The sequence below is a fragment of the Peromyscus eremicus genome, chromosome 17 (assembly GCF_949786415.1).
Source record: "Peromyscus eremicus chromosome 17, PerEre_H2_v1, whole genome shotgun sequence".
Lineage (NCBI taxonomy): Eukaryota > Metazoa > Chordata > Mammalia > Rodentia > Cricetidae > Peromyscus > Peromyscus eremicus.
Genome location: NC_081433.1, coordinates 6,254,042 through 6,266,382, shown reverse-complemented (window position 1 = coordinate 6,266,382; position 12,341 = coordinate 6,254,042). Strand labels below are relative to the sequence as shown.

Sequence of the window (12,341 nt, the reverse complement as noted above, 5' to 3'; positions counted from 1 at the left end):
CCCCTTGGAGGTGGACTGGAACACTGCCAGATAGAACTCATCGCCATGAGGTACTCAGTCTGAGAGCCTCTGCAGGGGTGCTGGGCTGGTAGACCCCCAAAGAGGAGTAGCATGGGTCATGCCAACTTCCTGTCTGAGAGCCTCTGCAGGGGTGCTGGGCTGGTGGAGACCAAAGAGGAGCAGCATGGGTCATGGCCAACCTCCTGTCTTGCAGTTTCACAAAGCGCCTTGGCGCCAGTGACCACTACACATGCCCCGATGACATGTGTGCTACCAATGACTGCTCTGCCTGACAATGGCACTACACACGAGCTGCCATGAAAGACCTAGGCTGACTGGAGGCCTAGGAAGCTGCCAAAGAAGCTGTGTAACCCTGTCTCAGTCTTCCTGGCTTCCAAGGCAAACGTCCCAATGCTGTCATTTAGCTCAGTTCACTTTTCTCTGCCCACTCATGGAAATTCTGAAACATCGCTATTGGAATGCAGTTCAATCCCAGCAGGTGAACAACTCGACCCTGTACAACGTAGAGTGGTCAACTTCATGTTCAAATGATGCTTCTTGAAAACAGTGTGTTTTAGTCACCTCCTGGACATCACTCCCGGGTGAGCAGACCACCCTCTATGGCTTCCGAGGTCTCTTGTTTCTCCTCTAGAAAGAGCAGACAAGTTCACGAATGATAGCTGGCAGAGAAAGTGTCTGAGAGACCGGAAGCCGACAAGAGAATCAGAGAAGTGGCCTCCACACAGAGAACTTGCTCGCTTTCCCTGCATGCACGGCTGCCCCTGGGCTTCTTTTCTTTTCCTTCTCCTCCTTCTCGCCTGTGGTGCTGGGGATGGACCCTAAGCCCTCACGCACAGCTGGCAGCCACTCTGCCACTGAGCCCAGCCCAGCTCAGGCTTGGAAGTTTCTTTTGAAGGAAGCTGTGAGCTTTCATGTGGGGACTCGATATTGAGTGATGGTCCCAAAGAAGCAGGGTGGCTTTTGAGCCCAACCTTGAACAGCTGTCTTGATTTGTGGTGATGTGACAGGGTTTCTCACGTAGCCTCAGCTGTCCTGGGACTCCCTATGCAGACCAGGCATATGCTCTGTGTTTAACCCCTGGGTTTTACCTGGATCTCACTCTGGAAGGTTACAAAGCTATTCTGCATCCCCCCTTCCCCCCAGGTCACCAGGAAAGTCTGTCAGACTTCCTTCTCTGGAGCCGTCTAGGAACAAACAGGCATTCCGAAGCCTCAGAGCTTTCTTCTTCCCTTCCTTAGAAAATTCAGTCAGGTGCCCTGCCATTGGTCTCCACTAGTAATTCCTTCCCTGTGTGCAGAGAAGCGGGAGTGTTTGTAAAATGTTGGGAAGGTTGGCTTCTGCAGCCGCTTTACAGTTTGGGTTCTCTGTCTCTGTCTCTGTCTGTCTGTCTCTGTCTGTCTGTCTCTCTCTCTGTCTCTCTCTTCAGGGTCTCTCTAGGTAGCCCTGGCTGTCCTGGAACTATGTAGATCAGGCCGGCCTTGAACTCACAGAGATCTGCCTGCCTCTGCCTCCCGAGTGCCGGCATCAATGGCACGTGTGTCCCACTACGCCCAGACCCCCTTTCCTGTAAGTTGCAATGGTACATAGAGCTTGGGACACACAGTGGACCCCCAGGAGTTCATGCGGCTTGCCCTCTGGGACTGCTGCATCCTCACTGGTGAACAAGATCTGCTGATTCCACAGGCTGGGTTGAAAAGAGAAGCCTAAAAACAACACATACAAAAGAGAACGGCTTTTTCTGAGAGGATTCTGTGAGTTTTGTGGCAACCCAATGTGCATCCCTGGTGCTTAGGCACATGCAGACCCTTTCACCAAACCCAAGAGACAGATGCCGCCTAGGATGTAGTCACAAATCTAATCTAAAGTCCTCTGACAATTGTCATTACAAGCCCTTAAGAATGCCATGGTCTGGGCGATGGTGGCACACGCCTTTAATCCCAGCACTCGGGAGGCAGAGCCAGGCGCATCTCTGTGAGTTCGAGGCCAGCCTGGGCTACCAAGTGAGTTCCAGGAGAGGCGCAAAGCTACACAGAGAAACCTTGTCTCGAAAAACCAAAAACCAAAAACCAAAAACAAAAAAAACAAAAAACAAAAAAAAACCCAACCAAACAAACAAACAAGAATGCCATGGTCACCATGTAACATTTATCTCTTTAAATGCAATTATTCCCATGCAGAACCTTGACCTGCCCCCTTTTTATTACGGAGAATCCAACCTCATGACCATCTGTTTCTTTACTTAAGACAGGCCTTAGGTTTGAAGATCAGTTCTGTGCCTCCCAAAGACAACAGTGCAGTAAACCCCAACGCTGACACTAAGGAGCCCTGGAGAGTGTTGCACCTCATCCACTCTGTGCTAATTACTTCCATTCCTGTCTTTTTCTTGTTCTTCCATTGTGGTCCCAAACCTTTAGGACTCGCCTTCGAGACAGCACTTTAGGAATGTGAACTTTTGTCCTATAGGGAGCATGTCTTTACTGCCTTCACTGCTGAGGCGAAACTGGTCAGTTAATGTGGGCCTTGCGCAGAGTTTCCAGAGGGGCTATTTCTGTATCACTTCTAGAACGTCAGTGTCTGGGCTGGACACAGAGGCAAGGGACAGGGATATTTTGATCTAATCGGTGGGGACATGTGGCCTTTGGAAGGCCTCTTTGTGCTTCCCATATGAGTCAGACATCTGGCCACTTGAATGGCGGCTTGTCTCCACCACAGCGAAGTAGCCTGGGTGGGGACAACAGAGGGCTGGGTACTGAAGGCTGCTCAGGGCCACAGGTTGACCAGCTTCTTAGGACAATTCCAAAATGCCCAAGGCTGTGAACAATAAATTAATTTAGTATCTGCCCTGACGCCATTGACAGAAACACAAGACGGATGTGGCTTCCTTGCGCTTGGGATATTGAAGAGAGTAATTCTCGCTGTGGTGGAGATGGAGAAGCCAGGGCAGGGTCTTATTTCCTGTTTCCCAGTACCCATTGTGTGAGCAGATGGAGGAAGAGCCAGTTAAAAGGGCCCCTGGGAGAGGAAAGCATAAAGAATTGTGTGGTTGGGTCATTTCTGCCATAGTTTCCCCTGGTTATTGTTTGAATGTATCTAAAATAAAGTGAGGAGAGTAACTCTGTAACTGCGCATGCTCTCTTAGTGTTCCCTTTGTTCCTGCAGACACTGCTCAGAAGCCTGCCCACAGGGATGCTCATTTGGAGCCTTGCACAGACTAACTCTGAAGGGCCTTTGTGACCACTGTGTGACCACACTGTGTCACCTCTTCCACGTGAAGACCCCAACCGTCTCAGCTGCTGCCTGAGGGACATAAAGCCACAGAACGTCCTTGAAACACCACACATATTCCCACAACTTTGGTCTTTTCAGAAACCCTGTGATTGTTAAGCACGGACTCAAAGTGTAGAAAAGAAACAAATGACCTTGACAACAGTGTGCCTTCTCCCACAGAGAGTGAAAAATGCTTGAATGCCCTTGGGGAAAATGCCTTAATGCCCAACTTGTCAAAACATTCCATCAGGAGGCGGGAAAGGGAAGCCGTCTGAGGCCAGAGCTCTTGTCTGGCTCACAAGAGGCTTCCTTTTACTGCAGTCAGCAGCCTGTGGGAACCAGTGGAGACCAGCTGGCACTGTGCTGCCGTTCTTGGTGGACCATAGGGATATGCCTCCCTGAGGAAGAGCGCTCTGAACTCTCAGATGGGCCTTCCCCTCCTGCACCAGCTGCTGGGCCATTTCTATGCCCTAGAACATCCAAATCAATGTCTGCTTTCTATCCCGTTTTCCAGAAAACACCTGCCACCAGGAAACAGGGACAAAGGGGCTAACTTTTCTCTTCACTTTACTGCCTCCTCTGAGCTAGACAATTCCTTCTCTAGGGTTGGCTTGTTCTGCTGTCAATCCAGTGGTCCAGAGGGCATCTGTGGCTCTGAAGAGAGACAAGGGCTCTCTCTGAATCTCCAGGGCAGTGGGACTCAGGGAGGCTGCTAAGTGGGTGTGGCTCCGAATCAGCCGCCTTTCCTCAGCAATGTCAGGAGTCAAGATGTTTAATTTTTATCATGAGAGAACGTGAGGAAGGCTGCTAATGTATTTTCAGGACATAGGAGTATACAGAGTTCATCAGAAAGAGGTGGGGGTAAATAATATACAGAAGCACTGCAATTCTTGGGGACCACCCCCACCACATCAGAGTATCTGTCTGTCACTGCACATGGCCCTGTCTTTGTCCTGTGTTGCCATCAGTCAGTTGTTTATCAGGCACTGGCTTAGCTGCTCCAGTAAACAGCCATGATGAGAATAACGTCTGTTAAGGCCAATGAACTTGCACTAAAGATTTCCCCATTTCCCGTTATTGCATTTGGCTGATAAGAGCGAAATCTGGAGTAAAGCTTATCACGGTCCAGGTAAAGAGAACGGTAGCTTCAGGGATAATGGAAATGCATTCTTTCTTTTGTGTGGGTATGTGTGGGGAGGGTAACGGAACCATGGGCTCTGTGTGTGCCAGGCATGTGTTGTTACTCAGCCACACCCCGGATCCAAGCACACTATCTGCTGACCGGTGCATTCTTCCCACAGTGGTGGTCTGTGACTGTCCAGGGAAGCTGTGTCATAATTTTGTCTTCTAGCAACGCACTTTTTCTTCTGGTAACCCAGGCTGCCCTTGAACTCCTGCTCCTCCCGTCTCCATCCCCTGATGCTGGGGTTATAGATGTGTGCCACCATGCCTGGCTGTAGTTTTCCCTCTTGGATGGAGCTCCACGCTAGCCTTTTCTGACTATCAGATCCTGAATAGTGTTTCCATCGTCTTCTGATGTTAAATATCGTCGTATTAGGATGACGTAGAGGGGGTTATTTGAAACAGTGACCTTCCCTAGTAGCAAGATGAACTCATCTCAACAGCTGTTCACAATCCCTGCTGCTCGAAAGAAGAGTCCCCGGCTGGAGGTGGGTGGATCACCAGTTACCTGTATGGAAGCCACTTGACAGACAGGGATCTTATCAGAGTGACACATAGAGCCTCATATTGGAAAAGCAAGAAGATTGCTGTTGCTAAGAGGCCTTGGACAGGGACTGGAGAGATGGCTCAGTGGTTAAGGGCACTGCCCGCCCTTCCAGAGTTGAACTGGGTTCAGATCCTAGCACTTATGTGGCAGCTCACAGCTGCCTGTAACTCCAGTTCTAGGGGACCCTACACCCTCACACAGACATACATGCAGGCAAAACACAAATGCACATTAAAAAAAAAAAGAGGCCTTGGAGAGAGGCAGAGAGCCAAGCGACCCCCAACCCCCATGAACTTCCTTTACGGGCTGATTGACAGTTCATGGGTTAGCATTCTACACAGGCTGGGCCTTGGCCTATTTACTTTTGAGATCATATCTTTTTGTAAAGATATGAGCTCAATAGATCACGAATCCCGGTCTAACGTGCAGGAAACTCTGGCTTAATATTGTTCCATTCTTCCCTAGGATTTACTATCTAGGATATTCTTACACACTGACTAAGCTCACTGTCCCTCCCTCCTCTCCTCACCAGACTTGACCGTAAGGACACAGGTGACCCTCAGACCCCCTAGGCCTGCATATCTCTTTCACTTGAATTTATCAATTAAAGCCAAATCTAACGTTCGTCTCACCTGCTCAAGAGCACATTTCCGGCGCTTACACCACCACCACCTGGACACTGCTGACGAAACGCGTTAGAAGGAAATGCCTTTTAAGAGTGCACATTCCAGCAATGTGCATACTGGCATTATGAGGAGACATGGCCAGCTCGGTGTGCTTGGGTGGTTTTGGTTCCTCAGTGTTGCCCCACACACGATGGGTGTGCAGGAAGCGTCCATCAAGCGGACATATGTCTTATCCATGCTGCTCTATGACTGCCGCGTGTAACCCATTCCCTGTGCTGGAGCCAGACTTCAGGTCTCTCACAGCTCTCTCTCTCTCTCTCTCTCTCTCTCTCTCTCTCTCTCTCTCTCTCTCTCTCTCTCCTCGAGACAGGGTTTCTCTGTGTAGTTTTGGTGCCTGTCCTGGATCTCACTCTATAGACCAGGCTGGCCTCGAACTCACAGAGATCTGCCCGGCTCTGCCTCCCAAGTGCTGGGATTAAAGGCGTGCGCCACTGCCGTCCAGCCTTTCACAGCGTTTTCTTAGACTCAAACTGGACCCAGATTTTAATGGAGCCTAAAATACTGGCCTCAACCACTTCCCTTCAAAGGCTGTGACCCTGATTCAGCTAAGCAACTTCTTCAAGGACGCTTCCTAGAGCTTGTCACATCCCCTGCAGATGCTCCTCAGGCTTGGATAGTCCTTCCTCTTCTTCTTTCAACTTCATTTCCCCGACTGTCCTGCGCTCGGGTCCCCGGTGGGCACCCTGACTTTATCCTCGAGACACACCCAACACCCTTTGACATCGGGGACACCATCTTCTGCTCACTTTGCCCCTAGACAAAGGCCTTGCTTACAGCTGCTGGCCTGGGATCCCATGAGTGCTGAAGTGTAGAATCCCACATGCAGAGGAAGCTGGAGCTCTTCCTAACACAACGGACACCAACAAAATGTGATTTTCAATGCCCAGCGCCATATGCACTTTAAGGGAACATGGCTCTGATACATACCTGGTCCCCACGAAAACCTGTCCCATAATACCAACCCCCTGGATTCTGAAGTGGGTGAGAGCCACATGTAGACACAGGTCATAGGGGCCGTTTTTTGCCCTTCCCTGTGGTGACCGTCTGAAACACTGCAGGTGACTTCTGCTGGGTGTGCCGAGTGTGCCACATAAGCCTATCAGGGAGGATGGCATTGGCCACAGTACATCGGCCACAGCCGATGGCTGGCTGCTCCCAGCTGCCATGGCCTCTGTCCTTTCTGTTCCTGATCCGGGGGTTTTTATCACCCCAGGGTCTGTGTTCCTCCACAAACAGCAGCAAAGACCCAATGACAAGGCATTCTTCCCCGCCACACTTCTTTTTTTAAAGACCGAGTCTCACTCTGTAGCCCTGGCTCGCCTGAAACTCACTATGTAGACCAGGCTGGCTTCTATCTCAGAGAGATGCACTCACCTCTGCTGAGATTAAAGGCCTGCACTACCAAGATCAGCCAACATTCCCTTCATTTTCCTGATGTCTTTCCCTTTGATTTACACTGTTAGAGCTAAGGAATCCCGGAAGGTTAAGAACTGTTCGATCCCAGAAGAGGGACCCATGGTTTGTGGTGCGAGACTCCTAGGGTGAAAAATGCAGTAGCCAGGCATTCCTTGTTGCCTTGAGTATCACCTCCATATCACACAATACAATAATAAAATTTGAAAAATTAAAATAAATTGAAGCAATGGACTTGATCAGAACTCATGGCCGAACATGACATGCTGGAGGCTGACTAAAACATGAACTGACATTGACCTCATTGGGAAAGGCTTTAGACCAGGCGGTTCTCAACCTGTGGTTGGCAACCCCCTTCGACAAACCTCTGTCTCCAAAAATACTTACATCACGATTCATAACAGTAGCAAAATTATAGTTATGAGATAGCAACTAAAATAATTTCATGGCTGGGGTCCACCACCACATGAAGAACTGTATTAAAGGGTCTTAGCATTAGGAAGGTTGAGAACCACTGCTCTAGACCAGCCTTGGAGAGGTGTGGAACATGGGCAAAGCTTTCTTCACCTGTTAGACCGTGGTGACACTGTGGCTTTGGACATCATTCTGTGACAGGACTCACTCCGTGTTTTCCACTGAGCTGCCCCTGGCTTCCCAGTGTGTAAGGACAGAGGACAGGTTAGGAGGTCTAAACCATCTGTTAGAGTTCTAGGTGTCGTAATTCACGGGAAGAGGAAGGTTAGACCCTGCTTTGCGGCTCCTGGCTCTGGCCAGGGAGTGAGAGGGACAGAGGCCTCTGCCACAGTTCCTGCCTCTTCCTACCCGAATCCTGCGGCTCACTGGAATTTTCTAGAGGTTGGTGGTTCTGCTTGTGGGAAGCAATGACCCCCCCACTCCCTGCAGCTCAGCCCAGAGGGTGGAGAATGGTGCTCTATGCATTTTATACAAGCCCATTCACTTTGTAACTTGAGCGTTCTCTTGGAACTGGACCACAGTGCATTTGTGATTTCTCCTTGGAGTCCAAAAGTTATCCAGTGACAGAGTTTCTGCTGTTGGCTGTCACCATGGTGAGAACACAGTAACGAGGGTACCATGTCCATATAAGGCCGAGTTAGCAGAGCACAGTCTGCAGGGAGGCTGTGGCAGCTACAACAGCACCGTGGGGAAAATATATGGTGAGTGAGCCCAGGGGAAGCTGTGGGAAAGAACACACAGCGCACAGGCTCTCCGGGCCACAGACTCCGCCCGAATGCTATTTTTACAGTTACATTATTGAAGAAAAATATTATTGAACCAAAAGCAGTGCCGAAGTAGGCCTGCCTTCTGCAGAAATATGTATGGGTGACTATGTTATGAGTGTCCTGTCTGCGTGCGTATACCTGGTTTATAACACAGAAACAGATTCCAAACTATCATCAATGTTTGAGGTGAACACACTCAGTTGGCCCGGGAAGAAATTACCTTTGGTGAAGCGCCTGGTGGCATCTTTGGTAAGGCACCTGGTACCTATCATTAGCAGTCTCTCTGGCAGTCTGTTTTACTCTGCGATGTACAGTGACACACGTGGATTAACATCTTGTGTGCTGACTGAGCCTGCAGCCTTAGGGCATCTTTCTGTCCCCTCGCAGGTACAAGGATGAGATAGAATCAAGCATGGGAGTGTACCCTGTCATGTGACTGGCCACGTGAGCATGGAACGCTGAGAGGAAACACTGAGGTGAAGCCCCATGGTGGGTATCATTTCCCCTGTCTTGACAATCTGTCTGACAATGGGAAGAAAGCCCGTCCAGGCTAAGTTCCGATGACCAGACCGGTCCAGGCTAAGTTCCGATGACCAGACCAGTCCAGGCTAAGTTCCGACGACCAGGCTGGTCAAGCGAAGGGAAGAGTCAGTTTGTCACTTTATGTGGCCATGGCGAAACCAGACCCAGGTGCTCATTTCGTGAGGGACATTGGTAAATGATAGGACCTCAGTAGCTGTGATGTGGACTCCCTAACTTCCAGAAACCCCTAGAGACTCCTTCCTGGAACCTCTAAGAAGAGCTTGCGTGGAACCTGACAGCAAGTGTGCTGTCTCTGCTCACACAGTATTAGTGGTCTTTAGGGAGAACCAAGTCCCCAGAGAGGCACTGTGCAAACCTTTCATCTAGGGCTCTGCTCTGGATAATCACAACACACGAGGAGTGCCAAGCAGCAGCTGCTCCTTGGGCTCAGGATCTGGCTGGGGCTGGCTTATCCCAGGAGGCAGCATGCAGTGTCCTCATGGGGTCTAACTCCATCTCCCCTGGTTGGTTCTGGAGAGATCTAGATTTCTGCACAGCACCAATCGACCTGCTTTGTGCCCATATAAGGCTGAGTCAGTCTGAGCTCAGGGAGCCTGGGCCTGTGTTCGGGCACCTTCATCACTCATAGATCATCTCAGCCTTGGCAAAATCAACAGCAAGGACTCGGGAGTTAAATATAAAGAAATGAGGCTGGGTGTGGTGGTGTACATCTTTAATTCTAGGCAGAGGCAGGATGATCACTATGAGTTTAAGGCCTTCCTGGTGAACATAGAGAGTTCCAGGCCAGCCAGGAATACACAGCAGGACCCTGTCTCAAAAGAGACAAACTAAACAAAAAGGGGCATATATCTATATCTACTACATATGTCTTCCTTTTTAAATGTTGACAAATGACCTTCAGCTAACAGTCCCTAAAGGATACACTCAGTTCAAGTAGAGAGTCCATTAACTTAAACTAAGCCCCACTGCCTTCAGAATTTGGGCTTCTTGTGCACACAGTGAGGGATGTAGGGCCTTCAGCTGTGATCTTTGTCATCAACACAGTGATCAGTCAGTCAAGTCAGCAAAGACCATTACATCTGAAAAGGGAGTCCTTGTCATCAAGATCTTTTGCAGGACCTTATGTGTGCCCCGACCACAAGGGCCGTGCTGCAGGAGAGGAACAGGAACAGCTAGCTGCCCTCAATGCTGACTTAGGGATGGACCTGAGTGCAGCTCATGGGGGGATTCAAGAGCCGCTGTGATTGACAACTGCAGGTCAAGCATGCCCAGCTGCTGCCCAGCTGCACTGGTGAAGCAAAGGGGAGGCGGGCGGGGCGTGGATCCCAGGAAGAGGGATGCAGCGGACACAGGGTGGTCCTGTGCAGAGCACCACTCTCCACAGACCCACGCATGCAAACTGGGTTCGGGGCCAAGCCTGGGACCTTGTGGATGCTAAGCCCATGAGCCAACACTGAGCTCCACCCCAGTGAAAAAGAGCATCTCTTTTTAAAATATAGTTTAATTACATCATATAAGATCTGAAGAAACAGTTAACAGTCCGGGTTACGTTAATTGTTAAAGAGAGTCTAAATTCATTTCAAAGTCCATCAGTGCCAAATGTGTCTGAAAACAAAGCATAAGTGTTTTCTTTTTCAGTCTATAACATACTAAAATGTCCAACGTTGAAGCTACGAATTTAAAAATGTATGGTTCACACAATAATGAGCCTGTATGGTGCCAGCAAAAGACAGGGAGAGAGGAAGAGAGAGGAGGGATGTGAGGTTGTGGAGGGGAGGGTTGATAAGGGAGTGGAAAGTGTGAGTGGGAGGGTGAGAAGGGCAGTTGTGGGGGTGAGGTCACAGCACATTCCGGACAAGTGTGATATTGTCAAAAAAATATATGTTGCCTAGAGAAGAATAGGATGCACACATACCTTTTTAAAAGGTATGCAGTAGCTTATCACTGTATGTACCAGAATGTCTATCTTTCTGCCGAGATGGCTCAGCGGTAAACAGCATGTATTGCTCTGACAGAGGACCCAGGGTTTAGTCCCAGCACACACGTTTCGGCTCACAGCTGTCTGTAACGCCGGTTCTAGGAGATGTGATGCCCACTTCTGGCCTCTGTGAGCACTGCACACAGGTAGTGCACATACATACATGCATGCAAACATTTGTATCCATAAAACAAAAAATAAAAATTTAAAAATTAACCCTAAAAGCAAAACACCAGTTTTAAAGGCAACAGAGCAAAACCAATCGCCTGAAGACTGAAGGGAGATGTTAAACTTGCTGCATGGCGGCGGCGATCGCTCGGTGACCTTCTTACTTGTCTAGGAAATGACCCTCATCAAGCACACTCAGGGTGTGAGTGATTTCACAGGATTCCTGTCCGTGGTGCAATTCCAAAAGCTCTCAAGTTGGCATGCCCCCCACTGCATCATTACTGGGGTAACCATGATTTTATATATATATATATATATAAAACATAGCATGCTTATAAAACATTTGCATATATAAAACATGAGTCTAGAATATCGCTGTATTAATCACACACATACACACACACAAATTAATCTTAAACAATCTTGTGCCTGCACTGAACAGTACCACAGTTCTCTATGGTTCCTCCCTAAACATCACAATAAGCCATGGGATTGCCTCCCATTTACATATTGTTGCAAATAATCTGTACACTTCAGCACCCGAGAGGGGCAAGCACAGGTTACGGCTGTGTTATAGAAGGGACTTGAGCAGTCTCCGGTTTGGGTCCCCAGCAACTCTGGAGCCAAGGCCCCCGTGGCTACCTAGCAACATCTGTGTTTGTGTACACTCATCACCACGAGAATTCGGAAAGGAGAGTCATTCAAATGGAGCCCATTTTGTGACGTATTGCACGATGAAAGGGAACCGGTTGTACTGTGTCATAGTACAGCGTGATCGAACTGGGTAACTTAGGGCACTTAAGTTCAAACAGCATCAAGAAATACTATGTTGTGACTTACCCGTGCTCCTTTCTCGGGGAAGCACTGGCAGCCGCCGCTGCAGTCTCTCCCTCCGCACGGCACATCCAACTTCTTCACCCCCTGCAGAAACCAGACAGAAGACAGAGTTTACTTATGAGTGGCATCACAACCCACTGCAAGTCCTCCCTACTGTAACATCAAGCTGTCATCCAAAATGGTCCACAAGCCCAGCTTAGAACAGACGTAGGTTCACGGCAAAAAACGGCACGGAAGGTACAGAGTCCCCACCACGTGTTGTCCCGAGCATGCGCTGTCTTACTGCGGGCCACATCCCTCGTCACTGCAGCATGCATGTTGCCGTGAGTGAGACAAAGTTGCGGCCTTGTCCCAGCAGCTCACGGGGGCACAAGGGCTTGCTGCTGGCACAACACACATTCTCTGCAGGCGACAACGTTCTGCAAAAACCGCTGCCTCCAGATGCTGAGCCAGGAGCC

At 49.5% G+C, this 12,341-nt stretch overlaps 1 protein-coding gene across 1 annotated transcript in view; it reads right to left on the bottom strand.

The window, feature by feature from the left end:
- Positions 1 to 12,341, bottom strand: part of Col4a2 (collagen type IV alpha 2 chain) — a 141,478-nt gene that overhangs the window by 89,277 nt on the left and 39,860 nt on the right. Inside the window, 1 exon segment of the mRNA XM_059244928.1 lies at positions 11,887 to 11,967. Coding sequence (XP_059100911.1) covers positions 11,887 to 11,967 — 81 coding nt within the window.